We start from the raw sequence: 15,071 nt of genomic DNA, 5'->3' as shown, positions 1-15,071 counted from the left end.
CGCCAAGATCACTGCTCGCAAACATGACCAAATCGGGATGGATGTCCCTTTCAAGCATAATCCGGGGAATCGCCTAGTGGCGGAAAGTTTGGGAGACGCGTAAAATCTATTATCTGATATCCCTGTATGGTGTGGGTTCTACTACAAATATCCACTGTTGGAGCTTGCCACGGCGGAGAGAAGGAAAAGCCATTGCAGAAAGAGTACATACTTTCCGAGTGCAATTTCTCTTATCAATCTAATCAATATACATATTGCGGAAAAGCCGGAAGTTCCCCGGGACATAATCAACCGTACATAACATGGTTGAACGAGGATTTGCTTTTGGCATTGTTGTAATTAAGGACGATATTGCTCGGTTATAGCGGAAAGGTGAGGTCTTAGGCCCTTTGTTAAACCTATTATATTCCTAGTATGCCTTTACTTGGGTATAATTGAGAAGCTCATGGCACTTTTCCAGGCTACCACAAATGGAATAATAGATTATCAATCGGAGCCTGACAGCACATTTGCATGCCGAAGCGAGAAGCTTGGCATCAGTCAAGATTTTAATCGAAGGCTTAAGCAAGTCTAGCCCACAGTAGCTTGGGTAAGCATAGACACCAAAGAATTCTATCGAAGTCTTGGCTACTCTAGAGTTCGGATGGTCGGTGTCCTGTATGCCTTTGATCCGCCCATTGACTGAAACTGAACGTCCGTTTGCCTAATTGACTGTTCTGTACTGTAAATACGGGTTTCGTAAAGTGGGCCCCTTGGCAAGAGCTTAGCTCAAAGGCTTGACCTCGTGCCAAGAACTACAATAAACACCACTACTAAGTGGGTCAGATCATGTATATTGGCTAGGCATCACACACGAACGTATTGCAGACTCTTCGCTCTGGCACGTTGAGCTCAGATTGGCGCCCTGTACTTCAATTGCAAAGGCCGAGTGGATACTCTGTTGTAGCCAGCATCTGCCGGGCAACAAACTTGGCATGTTCTCGAGCCGGAAATAGATGGCGCAAACTCGGTAGTCAGGATTGGTCCTTGACTCAGTTGTGCATGGATTAAGTTCGCTTAGCGCTTGGTATCACGTACAGCCCATGCGTATATCTTATGTTGATGCATAGTTGCATACGAACCATGTCGAAAAGAGTATTTTCTCGGCACTAGCAGGGCCGAAATGCCCATTATCGGAGAAAAAGACTAACTGGGAGACCTGTAAATGCAATCCTTGGCTTCCTGACCCCTCTCAGTCTAAAGAACCACAAGTGGGAGAATGTGCATATCTGGTGGACTTCTACGGATACGAATAATAATCATTTACCGTCCAATCCGTGGCTTCAAGTTACTTTGTATTGGACACCACTAGATATATAATAGCCCGGGCGGGTTCTTCCTTCAGAAGAAAATTGTTGTCATGGTCAGCGCAATGCATCTCAAAGCTACCTTTCTCGCACTGTGCTGGGTTGGCGTCCCGGTCCTTGCAGGACAAGGAGGTAGCCATAATGCTGCTGATAATTTCGACGAGTACTGTTTCTATTCCATTTATACAGCCCTTTCAGAATATACATTTGCTGGGAGTACAATTTTGGCGTCCTCCCAGGATAGTGGTGGTGGAACTAGCCATGGAGACTCCGGTACCTCTGGTGATGGGCAAACCTCTTCGAGCAATCAGTCCTCTTCTAGCGCGCAGTCCTCCGCTGCAAGTGAACATTCACATAGTAAGAGGTCTTTGCGCCGCCGAGGACACAAGGGCAGCTCAGGAAATTCAACTGGTCCATGCAATAGCACCATTGAAGTCACTTCGATGTATGCGAGTGCGAAAGCATGGTGCAGTAAGGCTGAGCTCAAGGCTACTATTCCATACTGGCAGAGTCTCTGTGAGCAAAATAGTTTGACCCTCATGGACCTGTCCGAGGTTGAAGCCAATGTTACCGATACATATCTTGCATCTCTACCCACTATTGACCCGGAAACGAATAGCACCTCGACGACTGGTACAATTGAATCACCAGTTCTACTCAGTCACGCCTACTATAAGAAGGCTCACAAGTCATACGTGCGTTTCTTTTACGTTTCGGGCTTTTCAATTTCTCTTGTCTCGTCTTCTGACCCATTGATAGGTGACTCATGATTTTGCTTTGGATAAGGATAAACGGTTCGGCTGGGGTCTGATGGGATACTGGGGAGGCATATTGGTCCTGGGTATGATGGCCAAATTAATGGGCTTAGTGTCTAGCCAACGGCGGGCTCCCAGTCGCCGAGATGCAGAGTCCAATATAGCCTCGCAAGACATGAATCAGAAACAAACTAAGCCTAAGGCCGGAGCATCTGTGTTGCATTACCTGCGGACTTACTTCGTTGTTCCCGCCAGCTTCGCTCCAATTGTGCCCCATCATCAACAGCTTTATTACTGGCACACCGTCCCGCGCCGCCTGGACCTCCTGATTGTTTTGGGATTTTGGGCCCTTTGCATTATTCTTGGCTGTGTTGACTATCAGAGCTTCTCTGGGAACATTGAGTATGATCTTCCAAACCCTTAGGAAGTATAGAGCCCATTAGCTAACTCATACCTCATAGGATGTCGAGTGTCTTCCAGCAGAACTGGCAATACTCCTCCGACCGCACAGGTATTCTGTCGTATGCCTGTCTTCCCTTCCTGTGGCTATTTGCTGGGCGCAGCAATATTTTTCTTTGGGCGACAAACTTCAGCGTACAGTCGTTTAATATCTTTCATCGTCATGTGGCTTGGGCGTGCACCATCCTCGCAATAATTCATTCCATCAACTACAGCGTTGTGTTTGCATACTATGGTGAGTGGTATACTAGTGAATGATCAACATTTTACTAACAAAGGCATTTTCATGGCAGACGGCAGATTCCAAAGTGTCTGGCTGCAAGAGTACTGGTATATGGGTGCAGTGGTGAGTCGGCGGCAGTGCTTTTCCCCGTTCAAAATGATGCCTTACTAACTCCCACCCAGGCTACTATTCTCATGTCCTTTATGCTCGTTCAATCGATGACCATGCTAAGACGCATTGGCTATGAGACATTCCTCATAATCCACATTGTTTTTGCAATTGTGGTTGTGTATGCTCTGTTCCGGTATGTACCCGTCGCTTAACAGTGCGCCAGTTACCCCTGCAGCAATCAGTATTAAACTAAACCTCTAAACCCTTTAAAGTCATACCAGCTTTGACGGCACCAAGTGGAATGGCTATCTGTGGCCAATGGTGGCGATCTGGGGCTTTGATCGGACTGCCCGCCTGGTCCGTATAGCCTACTGCAATCTCAACGTCCGGTTTGGGAAACAATTCATGTCTACCACCAAGTCGACGGTACACTACTGTGAGGCTAGCGATCTTATCAAGGTCGAACTATACCCTGCATCAACGACCCTTACCCCACGACCCGGGCAGCATTATTACCTCTATCAGCCTATTTCTCTCAAAGGTTGGGAAAACCACCCATTCACTCTGGGCGCCTACGTATTAGCTCAAGAAAAGGACTCTGAACAAGGCAATAAGTTAATCTTCTACATCCGTCCCTACGATGGATGGACGAGGCGCCTTCGCGACCTTTGCCGCAAAGCCCAGGTGGAAATTCATCTTCCCCTATTGCTGGAAGGTCCCTACGGATCTACAGCCGCTCTCCACACATGCGAGTCCATTCTGATGATTGTCGGTGGCACCGGTATCGCCGCCGCAGTGCCATACATCATTGAACACGTCTCGCGCGCGAAAGAAAGAACGACAAGAACAGTACGAATCCAACTAGTTTGGTCTGCTCGGAGCACAGAGATGTACTCACAGGTCTTCTGCGATGAGCTAAGCACCCTCCTGCATCATGAAGATATCACCACGACCTACTTCTGCACCAGCAAATCGTCATTCGGCCTCGAGATGAAGACTGAAAGTGGTGAACTACCTGGAGAGAGCCCAGTGAGGTCCACCTTGGGTGACAAGGAAGGAAATGTGACTTCGTCTGTACGGAACGGAACCGTGCAATTTCTCTCTGGCCGTCCTGATGTGGGTGGTATTATCAAAACGGAGGTGCAAGAAGCCAAGGTCAGTTCTGGCCGATTGGCAGTGCTCACCTGTGGCCCAGCTCAGATGGCGGATGATTGTCGACAAATGGTGTATGAGGTAATGAAAGACGGATTCCAAGACATTGAGTACCATGAAGAAGCGTTCGGGTGGTAGTGCAGTATATCTGCCGAGACCTGACGGATCATTGGTGGGGCAAACATTGATCGATAAGGATTGATTGATTGATTAGATAACAGGTTTAATCCCCGAAGGATCAGGCCATGCATTCAAAATCCCATTGCGTCAGTTAAGCTTTCATATTGCTATAATCTGTTATTTATAAGGTCCTTCTTCAGAAACACACTACAAAGCATCTGAAGCTCGATATCTCGAGCTTGATTACTTGTGCAGATCCAATCCATATATATATGTACGCTACCAGCCTGGACTAGCTAGCAACCCCTGAACACATCTTGACAACGGCTGGATAGTAACTAGTCCTACTTTTCTCTAATCATGCATCTTTTATTCCCAACTAATAGATTACTATATTAATGAGTAACTGTAGCTGCTGCTGTTGACATCTTGTCCGTCTAGGGCAAAGCAGGGCGGTCAAACACGTGGTGTGGAAAAGGAGTCGGCAGACGTCCGAGAGTAATTTTTGGTTCGTTTTCTTTTTTCCCCACAAGTCGGGACTTGGAGGAGTCAAACCTTGGCAATTCGCTTCGTTCCTTCTTTTTTCTTCTATCTTTTCTCTTTCCTTGTGTGACTCCTCTGATACTACTCAATAAACAAAGGAACAATTCGAAACTCTTCAATGGGATTGTACTGTACCTCGTAAACTACTGCTGTCTACCACACCAATGGTTTTCCCAGGAAGGCGAAGTACCGGCTGCTATGTTTGTCGCGAGCGGAAAGTCAAGGTGAGTTCAAGTTGATCTCTCAGGGCCAACTACAGCCGGAAAGATATTAACGGTCAAACCAGTGTGACGGCGCGCGGCCAGCATGCGCACGCTGCACCAAGTTTGGGAGAAAATGTATTGGCTATCCCGACTCGTTTAAGTTTCGATTCTACGATACTACGTGCTTTCAGAATGAGGCCTCGACCCCACTAAGACCTGGACATGTCCGAGCGAACCCCGCTACTGTCCAGGAAGGGAAACGGAGGGATCCATCGAATGGAACTGCGCAGCCAACACGCCATGATCGTCCAAAAGTACCCTCAAAGTCGCAACCACCATCCGTGCCCCAGTCTTTGTCGATTACTTCCTGGGAGCTCTGGCCCTTATCCTACTTTTTTCATCAACATGTACTTATCGTCCATAGATCTCCCTGTGGAGGCCATCTAGCCTTCCTACCGGAGCTCTACCGTGAGAAGGGCTCTGAGCCCTGCCTCAAGCATGCTGTGCTTAGTGTTGCATATCTAGCCCTGTTCAATTCTAATCGTTCTCATTCTCTTTGGATTCAAGCCAGGAATAACTACAGCACCGCATTGATGGCATTAGCAGCGGCTTTAAACACACCGGAGTCAGCCACTAGAGATGAGGTATTTGCGGCCTCCTTGTTCCTGAGCATGTTTATAGTAGGTTCTTTCTACCCGAGGGCAGGGCCTCATTTAAAAGTAAATTAACCATGATTTTAGGATTTAAGCAATGAGAGGGAAAACTCGTTAAATGCCCACATTCCCGGCATCCACGCGTTGATGCAACTACGGGGAGTCGCTTCTTTGCGTGGCAAATATGGTCGGGTGTTACTTGCGTGGGCATTTATACAATCGGTGAGTTAAACACCAGAATTGTCAACTTCTGTGTCACGAAGTTCTAACTGAGTATATTGTTAGCAAATACAAGCCATAGCCAGCAACGACTTTGGGTATGGCTGCTTACCGGCGCCTTTGAGTACGATGGAAAACCCTGATAGTGTCTGTCGTGCTGGAATTGTAATCAGCATGATCTCAAAATTCTGTGAATCCGTAAGATACCTTAAGAAGTATATGCAGGTTCAGATTCTGGGCGGCTATGATTCAAGCGCAGAACCCTCGTACGAACTGTTAGAGCAAGCAGGCTCTATCATGAACCAGATCGACAGCTGGCACGCTCGGCTTCCACGTCACTGGAAAGCCAAGCTGAAGGATACAACCCCTGACAGTCTTCCCGGGGAACGTATCTCAGCTTCCGAGGATTCTTGGACAACGTGTTTCGTGGCCATCATTAGTGCGACGCACTTGTTCTTTTACCTGCAATTTCTCGAATACTGTGAATGTTTCACACCTAACTTGGAAGCCTTGAAGGCCCTCCCAGACGAAAATTCAATCTACTACCCACTCTACGGAATCGGCAGTCGCATTCAGGATTCAATCAACATCATATGCCTGTCTGTGTCATATGCACTGGGCAGCATGAATGGACATGGCGGGTTTGAACCCTTCCACAATACCAAGCACGGGATTGGGTACAACCTTCTCTGGCCTATGTCGCTTGTTGCGACCTGTCAGTTCTCCACGACCGAGCAAGCTCGTCTTTGTCAGCAAGCACTGGAGTACACCTGGTCGACAATGGGCCGGATTGACAGTTTATCCTGAGCAAATACCTTCAAGAGGGTGTGCCCAGCTATGTGGTGAAGCTTGGCCATCATCACCCAACTTCTTGACGAACTGCTTGAATGACATTAAACTTGTCTTTGTCATATGATGACACCTTACTCACAGACAATAAACTCTAGACCACGTTCGTTGCGGTGAGATAGCTCGTCGATTAGGCGGGTCTAGGGCAAGATTTGTTTCAAGGGGTTTCATCTCCCTCACCTACTAGTACTCGCCGGTGTTCTAGTGAGCCATGTATGAGATGCCCAACAGGTTGCCGCCACGTTTTGAAGTCTGCAGTGGTATCCGCAGCAAACCATCCCTTAGAAGCCCTGGCGTCTCGTGGAATGACGTGATGATCAGCCCAGGAGCCCTCCCGGGGTTGACGTAAACAATGACGAATCTAACATTTGTTGGCCTCTGACAAAACAAAGGACACGCAAACTGCCGTCGTGCCCGAACCGCAGATCCAATATTTAGCAGGGACCTGTGTCACCTTCCTGTTCATAAGGTCTTGAGGGCTGGGGCCGCTGGGCTATAGGGGAGAGGTGAGACTGAGAGTGTCAAGGCGATGTGAAGAGAGTCTTACGATTTCAAGATATCACTATCTTGAATTATAAGTGGGAATCCTTACGCAAAGCTTAACTTCTCCCCCACCTAATCTGATCTACCCTAAGTGGCCAAAGGGGTAAATGATGCAGATTAAAGCGGAAGGCTCCACACGCTAGAGGCAGGTTGCATTTTCTGAAATTTGGTGGATTCCCCTCCAAGGGGCTAAGATCTACAAAGTATATTGGTTCAGCAACTTGCTTGGCTTGCTAATGATCCGACATATAGCCAACGTTATATAAGTTAGGCACTGTCCGTTGCTCGCACCAACTGTTCATCCACCCAATCAATCGTTCCTTACAGTCTGTCTCTCATTTTACCTGATCTTTCTCCCTTCGCGATGTTGTCCTTCCTTTTCTTTACTACAGCACTTGCTGCCTCTGCGTTCAACACTTCTTCGGTCTGTGGCGCTGGTTTGTCGATCGGCACATACACTATCCGTGCGAACGACACCATTTACTCCATCGCCACCAGCCTCAACCGTGGGGTCTGTCCGCTGGCAAGGTACAATCACTTATCAGACCCCGAGCTTCTTTATCCCGGCGAGGTGCTCTACATCCCCCCTGAGGCCTGCAATATCAACGCCAGCGACACCTCCTGTCTCCTCAGTCTCCAGAATTCGAGCACCAACGATTGCATCTTTGGCGGTCCCCACACATACCGCACCTTTGTGGGTGATACCCTCCGCAAGATCGCTCTGGGCAAGTTCAAAATCACCCTGGAGGCTTTGGAAAGCTCTGTCGGTCGCATGGCGGGTGTCTCATCACCTGACGAGACCATTGAGCCCAACACATTCATCAAGCTCCCGCAATGTAATCCTAGCTCGTGTGGAATCAAGCCCCTAGAATATGTTTGGGGTACGTACAAGGATCTAGCGGAGGAGTACGGAACCACGCCGGGGCAGATCTTTGCTTTGAACCCGACTTTTAATCATAGTTCTACGGGACCGGGAGTTGGGGGATGGATTACGTTGCCAGTTAATTGCGGACTAGAGAAGGAGACGTATACAGTTGTTTCTTAAATATGAAGTATTATGTACTATATTTTCGATAGAAAGGTAGAGATTCAATCGTCTGATTAGCTATAGTATAACCTATAATTTCCGCGAAAATAGTTTTATACGTTTCAACGCTATGTTATACCCAAAGAGAACCGAGAATAGGAGGCCGGAACAGGCATGATATGCGCATGAGTCGTCATCATGGCCGTCAGCTGTCAGTGGCACTGTATATCTCGTCTTTAGCTCGACGACGCAAAAGGATTTTCATCTCGGCCGTGAACTCGGCTCGGGGGAAATTACCCGCAAGAGGGGGAGTTTGCGAAAGTCCCCCACTTACACTTGCCCTTATTGCCGATACTCCACTTGGACTCCACCGCGCAGCAGATCCATGAAACGACCTGCTAATGCGGGATCATTCTGCCCGGCGTTCAGCATCATACTGTGAAGTCTCGAGGTAGTAATACCATATTGCTCTAATATGATCTTGTTTGTAGGTCCAACCATGTCGGCTACCGCGGTAAAAGCCGACTCCGACTCGGGTGTATTCGAGTAGCTGACGAAAACGAGAGATAATTAGATAAATTCTTTAGGTTATGTAGTCTTACGAGGATGATGGTATTGCGGTGATATTAGTCGGCCGAGTGAGGCTTCATTCTGCCTTCGATAGCTTCAGATTGAGACAAGAACAACTACTTACAGAAGATCAGAAAACATTAGATTTCCATCAATTCTATTCCAAGAAGAGCTTTTAATCAGTCTAGTCTCACTTTCCAGTCACATTTCCTTACATTTTGATCGATTCTAATACGTTTTGATCGAATCTAATTCATTTCCTTTACAGTATTAAAGTCAGCATTCATAGTTTTCCATAGTTTAAGTCTTATATTACAATAACTTTTAGAATATCAGATCATCTTCACCCATAAAAAGCCTAAACTGTGTGCAATAGCATGGTATCAATCATTATTGTAGTATTCTTATGATTCAAATGGACAGCCCCAAGAATCCGTCATATCAGATAGTCAATTAGTCCCATACAGGTCCCCAGTAATCATTCTCCCCTTGATATGCCTCATCATACTTCTGCGGCCGAGGATGATGATAATCCTTTCGTGATCCCTGCGGCCAGATCGGAATTGCACAGAACTCATCGTCATGGTACCCACGACACTCCTTCCACGCTGTCCAGTCCAGATAACCCATCAAGTCCCGAATCGTAGAGACCATAGTCCGGAGGTCAGTCCCTTTCCTTACAGCCATCATTGTCGAGCATATCCGGTGATTGACAGCGTATAATGTTCTGTGAGCAAGAGATGAGTTGTCAGTGGGAAGTGGGACAAACTGGGTGGAGCAGAGCTTAATAGCCTGCTCGTCATCTTCGCTTCGGACATCGATGAACGGTGCCATGAGACGGTCAATCTGAGTAACAATAAACTCGCGAAGGTCAGAGTCACCAAGGTGATGTTTCCGTGGTAGTAGACCATGGAGAAAGCGACCGTATTTCTCAACTATCAGGTCTGCGACAGCCTGCCAGTTCACCGAGCGATCATTGGGATTGTGTGTGAGCACCAAATGCGTCAAGTTATCACGAATAGGCTGTAATTGTTCGCTGGCCAAGTGTGTCAAACGTGGCACCCTGCTATCCCCAGGGAACAGGTCAAGGTTGTAGCTATAATAAGCCGTAACAAAATGATCGTAGTTCACTCGAACTCGCTCACCCCCGATACCATGAAACCGAGACGTGACTGCTCTCAGAAGCTCACCGGGCTTGCCCTTCGGCTTCCCCTTCCCATCCTTGTGTGGCCCCTTCGTGAAACCAGGGTGTCTGACCTGGGTCACCTGCACAGGTACCAGATTTACTTCAGGGTCACATAGAATAATCTCAAACCCAGCAGCCATACGAATAACACCATCAATCCGTCCTTTCCATTCCGTCTGCGCAATACGACAGACAGCCTTCGCCCGCTGGTCTTCCATCCCCACACCCCCACGCAGGGTAGTATCATTGAACAAGATACGATCCTGGGAGTCCAGTGTACCAATCTGCGACTTTCCCGCAGAGGTACCATCGATATAAATAAGACGCAGTTCCTTGGCAGTTACGAACGTATGCAGGAAACCTGAGTCATCCGCAGGCGGATCCTCTGGCGCCATCGCATGTTGCAAATGCTCGTCCTGAAGCTTAGACGGAGACTGTCGCCGTGACGGACGAGCAAAGACCATCGCATGGTCAGGTTCAAAGGCCATCCACCCGATTTCCTTGATAGGGTCTGATCGGGCATTTCCGTGATAGAGCTGGATGCCCTCGGGGACGGTGGCCAGGAAGAATGACATGCCATTGTGATGAAGTGATGAGCCCCACAGGCGCATTGAGGCATGGATAGCGTTGAAGATATGGTTTGCATTGTGCATGGCAGCACTGCCGGCCAGGAATAGTGCTAGAGTTGGAAGTATTTTGTTTGCATGCATGGGAAATGATGGATGTGTGTCAGTAGTATAGTGTGTTTGGGGTTGATGCTACGGGTTCTATGTTGGGGTATTTAATGGTGCAGCAATGGCCTACATAAGCTTGCATATAACACTACTTTAGATAGGAATAGATTAGTGGCTACCCCTACGCCATTTCTTTTCTTTTTCTTTTCTTTTCTTTTCTTTTCTTTTCTTTTATTTTCTTTTCTTTTCTTTTCTTTTATTTTCTTTTATTTTTTTATTTTTATTTTTTTATTTTTATTTTTATTTTTTGCCCTTTCCATGGCCGAGACGTGGAAATCCTTAACGCCGAGCTCGGGATCGGATTCGGATGTAGAAAACAACAAAAAAAGGTTACTAGTCCCTTTACAGTAATATAGACATACATAACGAGCACATTTTTGCAAGTCAAGTTGGTAAGGATCATGTATAGGCTTTTCATGACTTCTGCCCTTTGGAACAGGATTTCATTAATATTGTAAGGACTAGATTAAAATCTTGAATTTGTACATTATCAGTGTTCAGATTAGCCCGTTAACTGTCGACAGGATTTATGGTCGTTCCTTGCTATTGTTTATGTGATACTTAAACAAACATTCTACAAAGCACGGCGGCCTATTAATCCATTCATGCTTGACAATCGTTCAATAAATCACAAATAGCGATAAATATAGGTTAGTCATAACAAAGTGTGTAAAAATATTTCATATACTGAATGTGATATAGAACATGTTGCTTTCGGAAGCCATCATTAGTGTTAGACTGATACTGCTTTGATATTATCACTTGGAAATAAACATGTCTTTTACTATTTGCTCTCTTTTATGCTACAGTTGTGCCACGGTAAATCCAGAATGTTTTAGTCCTGGTGCTCTTTCATGAAAATATCAAGGGCCTGTCTTGCTAAACCATTCGTTGTTGTCTAAATCACCTGAAGTCAACAATTAACAGCACGGACAATATTTGCTTGGCCGACTAGTAATAAAATAATACATATTCTTCTAGTATATCACTTAAAAAGCCCCTCCATCAGCCATGGGTCAAATAACAGCTCCTTCGCCGTGGCCCGGTCATCTGGACTCCAGCACAACATCCTTCGCATGAACTGCAAAAGTCTGCCCTTGTCATTCCCTTCAAGCTTCTCTTCTAGGGTTTCAAGGTTGTATGTTGGAACAGAAATATCTGAGTTCCAGTCACCTGGCCCAGTTGTCAGCCAAATGGTATACCAACGCATAGTTCGGTCTTAGCAATAGAGGGAGGCGTACCATTTCCATCTCAGAATAAGTTGTACTTCTCACCACGTTGAACAAAGTCCAAAGGAGGAGGTCCCAGGATAGCTTGCATTTCTGCGAGATGCTGTGCATCGTCCAGGCGACCCTGGGCATCTCGGGCTTGAAAAAGCTGCTGACCTTCGAATAGGTCCCAAGTCTAGGAATGTGAGTTGATTACCCGCCTCCTTGAAGCATTTACGAGTGAGCTTACCAACACGCCCACGTTCCAAATGTCGGCCTTGTAATTCCAATGTATTTGCAGAATCAATTCAGGAGCCCTGTACACATCTGGCACGATGTCCTCGGCGTGGTTTTCTGTCCCAATTCTAGCCTCGCCGAAGTCACATAGTACTGGAGTTCCATAAGACATAACCAGATGTCGTGAAAGATAGATGGTATGCTGTGCTTCGACCTTACGAGGGATTGGCGATTCAAACTCTGCTCCTTCGAAATTTTAGGGATAGTATCTTCGCATTGGAATCGTAGTAATTCTTATGGCGGTGGTTTGTATACGCCCCGAAAATGGATCTCTGGTCTGGTCGTCTCCAAGACGGAGAGATTGCGGAGCTAACGAGCCCAGGCCCAAACCGACCGATGTGGAAACGTCCTTTGGATCTTATCGTGTGATGTACATGAGGAAGTTAACAATACATTAGGCATGCTGAGGGTGACATGGGCATGTCCTTTGTAGGTTCCTTGGCCTTGTTCTACAAGCCAACAGGTTTGAACAGGGATTTCTAAGGAGCGCTAATTGTCAGCTTCACCTTATATCGAACCTTTTGCTTTATGAAAGGAAATATCATGGCCACGTAGTACTCTTAAGCATTTAGAATACCCCAGGAATCAATCCAACACATATACTAACCGGGATCTCGCCTTGGTGTTCATCTAGCTTTCTTGACGTAGTTGTTAGCACTGATGAAAAGGTGTCTGAGAACTGTATTGAAGAATGCTCACCCGTGCAGTAGCGGTAGAATTAGACTTGGTCATGTTCCAGAGGTTTGACAGGGCGTTAATCAAGCAAGCAATTTGTCATTATCATTATGTTGCCGTACATCAATCAGGACCCTTTGTGAAAAAAGGAAAACGAGGACAGTAGTAAAACGACTCGATTTCAACATATGAGAACTTGTATGATAATCTAACGGTTGAGGTCTTCGTCTAATTATGTTTCTTGGGTACTACGTGGTTTATTGAAGATGAGATATGAAGGAACATAATGGCTTCCAAGGTCAAACACCCCCTACTTGGCTTTGACAAAGGCAAACCAACGCAGAGTTGTCAGTTTATCTGTAATATAGTCTGTGATACCCTCTCTGCCATTTTGATTATTGGCCGATGAGCTGTAGAAAAGAGATTGCTGTGAAGCTGGATCAAACTCGAATTTCTAACCCGAGTGTATCAGATTGTTGGTGGTTAGGGCAAGACTCCTCTAATATTCTCGCTCTCTAATATTCTCGCTCAACACTCTCATTACTATACATGATTCAGTCATAAATAAATTTTAAATGTTTTCCCGTAATTTCCATATCCCCTGTCTCCCAAAATCTCCATAAGAGAAATCACGCGTTCACCACCTCTCCGAGCTCCTTCTCCTTCGCCGCTAACTGCGCTGCCTCGTCCGCAGTGAGGTCCATCAACGGACTGTCTTCGCCCGACTGAATGTTGCGATAGTACGCCCGGATAATACTATCAGCATCATCGATCGCAATTGGGCGAATATCGGCTAGAGCCTTGATCTTGGCCGTGCACTCCTTGTATTGCTTGTCGGTCATGCTGATGTTTAGTTGCTGCGCCCGGGATCGGATAGCGTTCCAACCGGTCAGCCGCGAGGCAAAGTGCACGTAGCGAGTCATGCCAAAGTCTGCGGGGTTGATGATTTCGTAGGTACTGGGGTCGTTTAGGATGGCTTTGGCATGGATACCTAGGATCAATGTTAATGAGCCGTGTGGGAACCTGAGGAAGAGGAGAACGCACCAGCCTTGTGAGTGAATGCGCAAAAGCCTGTGATGTAGTTGTTGAAGGGGATATTAATCTCCACGGCCTCGGCAACAAGATCCTCCAGATCCTTAATCTTATCAAGCCGGTACTTTGACTTCACATACTCTGGATGCGTGGCAACCATTCGTGCCATCAGTCCTCCAAGCGGGGTAATGCCATTTCGCTCACCAATCCCCAGCACAGAAGTGTCGATATGCGTTGCACCCGCTTCGAGGGCGCAATATGCATTTGCAATGGCACATCCTGCATCGTTGTGGAAATGGGTCTCGATATCGCAGCTGACTACGCCGCGGAGGACGCGGATAAGCTCATACACTTGTCGTGGGGAGGCACAGCCGATTGTATCGGCAACGCCGACTCGGTGTACCCCGACTTGGTCGACGGCAGAATATATTGAGAGGAGGTCCACCAGGTCTGAGCGGAAAGAGTCTTCTGTTGAGAAGCGGACTTCGATCCCTTGCGCCTTGACGTACTTGATTACTTCAATGGCGGTCTTCTTGATGTACTCAATGTCCTTGCCATGGGAGTGCTGGCGCATAAGAGATGACGTCCCGATCATTACATCGCTAATTATCATTTAGTCGGGCATAATAGCCGTGGGCAAATGGGGACATACACGCCATCGACGCCGGTGGCCACGGCAACCCGCACATCGTCCATATGGCACCGAATATGGGTCAGAATCTTAGCCTTAAGACCTAAATTGCAGATAGCCTCGCAGTCAAGCCTCGACTGCTCCGAGGCGCACGGATTCGTGAGCTCAATGTAATCAACCCCGAACTCATCTAGTGCTTTGGCAATCTCAATCTTCTTCTGTGTGTCGAAGAAGGCATTGGCAAACTGCTCGCCCTCCCGCAGGGTGCTCTCGATAATCTTAAACCGCGAGACATTGCTCAGAAAATCGCTAACCCCATTGCCATGGCCGTAGGGGTTACGGTTCGCAGAGCTAGTGCTCGAGGCTGTCGAAGTTAGAAAATAAACGCTTCTTTTGGTCAGATCGCGTACCTGTGCCGTTGTCACTGGGGTTTGACATTGTGCTGGTCTCGTCTGTGGTGGTCGCAGTGTAGTGAAGGGATGCTTGATTGAGGGAGGGCTTTTGGCGCTATTTGAATCCATGATCGTTGCCAAGT

General features: G+C 47.1%; 6 protein-coding genes across 6 annotated transcripts; 3 read left to right on the top strand and 3 right to left on the bottom strand.

Moving 5' to 3' along the window:
* Positions 1 to 1,411: 1,411 nt before the first annotated feature.
* Positions 1,412 to 4,184, top strand: BDV27DRAFT_160368 (ferric reductase family protein; the record flags this gene model as incomplete). The annotated part of the gene is made up of 6 exons (XM_032073017.1): positions 1,412 to 2,041; positions 2,106 to 2,503; positions 2,563 to 2,795; positions 2,854 to 2,906; positions 2,966 to 3,087; positions 3,167 to 4,184. 6 exons carry the CDS (start codon positions 1,412 to 1,414, stop codon positions 4,182 to 4,184), a joined length of 2,454 nt encoding a protein of 817 aa, XP_031924889.1.
* Positions 4,185 to 4,826: 642 nt separating this feature from the next.
* Positions 4,827 to 6,591, top strand: BDV27DRAFT_166683 (Zn(II)2Cys6 transcription factor domain-containing protein; the record flags this gene model as incomplete). The annotated part of the gene is made up of 4 exons (XM_032074255.1): positions 4,827 to 4,933; positions 4,996 to 5,592; positions 5,653 to 5,787; positions 5,851 to 6,591. The coding sequence occupies exons 1-4, from the start codon at positions 4,874 to 4,876 to the stop codon at positions 6,589 to 6,591; spliced, it is 1,533 nt and encodes a 510-aa protein (XP_031924888.1). The 5' UTR covers positions 4,827 to 4,873.
* An 826-nt stretch (positions 6,592 to 7,417) lies between these two features.
* On the top strand, positions 7,418 to 8,221 carry BDV27DRAFT_166680 (uncharacterized protein; the record flags this gene model as incomplete). The annotated part of the gene is made up of 1 exon (XM_032074254.1): positions 7,418 to 8,221. The coding sequence occupies exon 1, from the start codon at positions 7,541 to 7,543 to the stop codon at positions 8,219 to 8,221; it is 681 nt and encodes a 226-aa protein (XP_031924887.1). The 5' UTR covers positions 7,418 to 7,540.
* Positions 8,222 to 9,226: 1,005 nt separating this feature from the next.
* On the bottom strand, positions 9,227 to 10,612 carry BDV27DRAFT_147530 (uncharacterized protein; the record flags this gene model as incomplete). The annotated part of the gene is made up of 1 exon (XM_032070757.1): positions 9,227 to 10,612. One exon carries the CDS (start codon positions 10,610 to 10,612, stop codon positions 9,227 to 9,229), a length of 1,386 nt encoding a protein of 461 aa, XP_031924886.1.
* A 1,066-nt stretch (positions 10,613 to 11,678) lies between these two features.
* BDV27DRAFT_160364 (kinase-like domain-containing protein) lies at positions 11,679 to 12,310 on the bottom strand (the record flags this gene model as incomplete). The annotated part of the gene is made up of 3 exons (XM_032073016.1): positions 11,679 to 11,866; positions 11,968 to 12,097; positions 12,152 to 12,310. 3 exons carry the CDS (start codon positions 12,308 to 12,310, stop codon positions 11,679 to 11,681), a joined length of 477 nt encoding a protein of 158 aa, XP_031924885.1.
* A 1,192-nt stretch (positions 12,311 to 13,502) lies between these two features.
* On the bottom strand, positions 13,503 to 14,974 carry BDV27DRAFT_147529 (homocitrate synthase; the record flags this gene model as incomplete). Its single annotated transcript, XM_032070756.1, has 4 exons — positions 13,503 to 13,864; positions 13,918 to 14,507; positions 14,558 to 14,900; positions 14,947 to 14,974. 4 exons carry the CDS (start codon positions 14,972 to 14,974, stop codon positions 13,503 to 13,505), a joined length of 1,323 nt encoding a protein of 440 aa, XP_031924884.1.
* Between the last annotated feature and the right edge of the window lie 97 nt (positions 14,975 to 15,071).

This window comes from Aspergillus caelatus, assembly GCF_009193585.1.
Source record: "Aspergillus caelatus strain CBS 763.97 unplaced genomic scaffold BDV27scaffold_161, whole genome shotgun sequence".
NCBI lineage: Eukaryota > Fungi > Ascomycota > Eurotiomycetes > Eurotiales > Aspergillaceae > Aspergillus > Aspergillus caelatus.
This window is presented reverse-complemented; position numbering and strand designations above follow the sequence as displayed.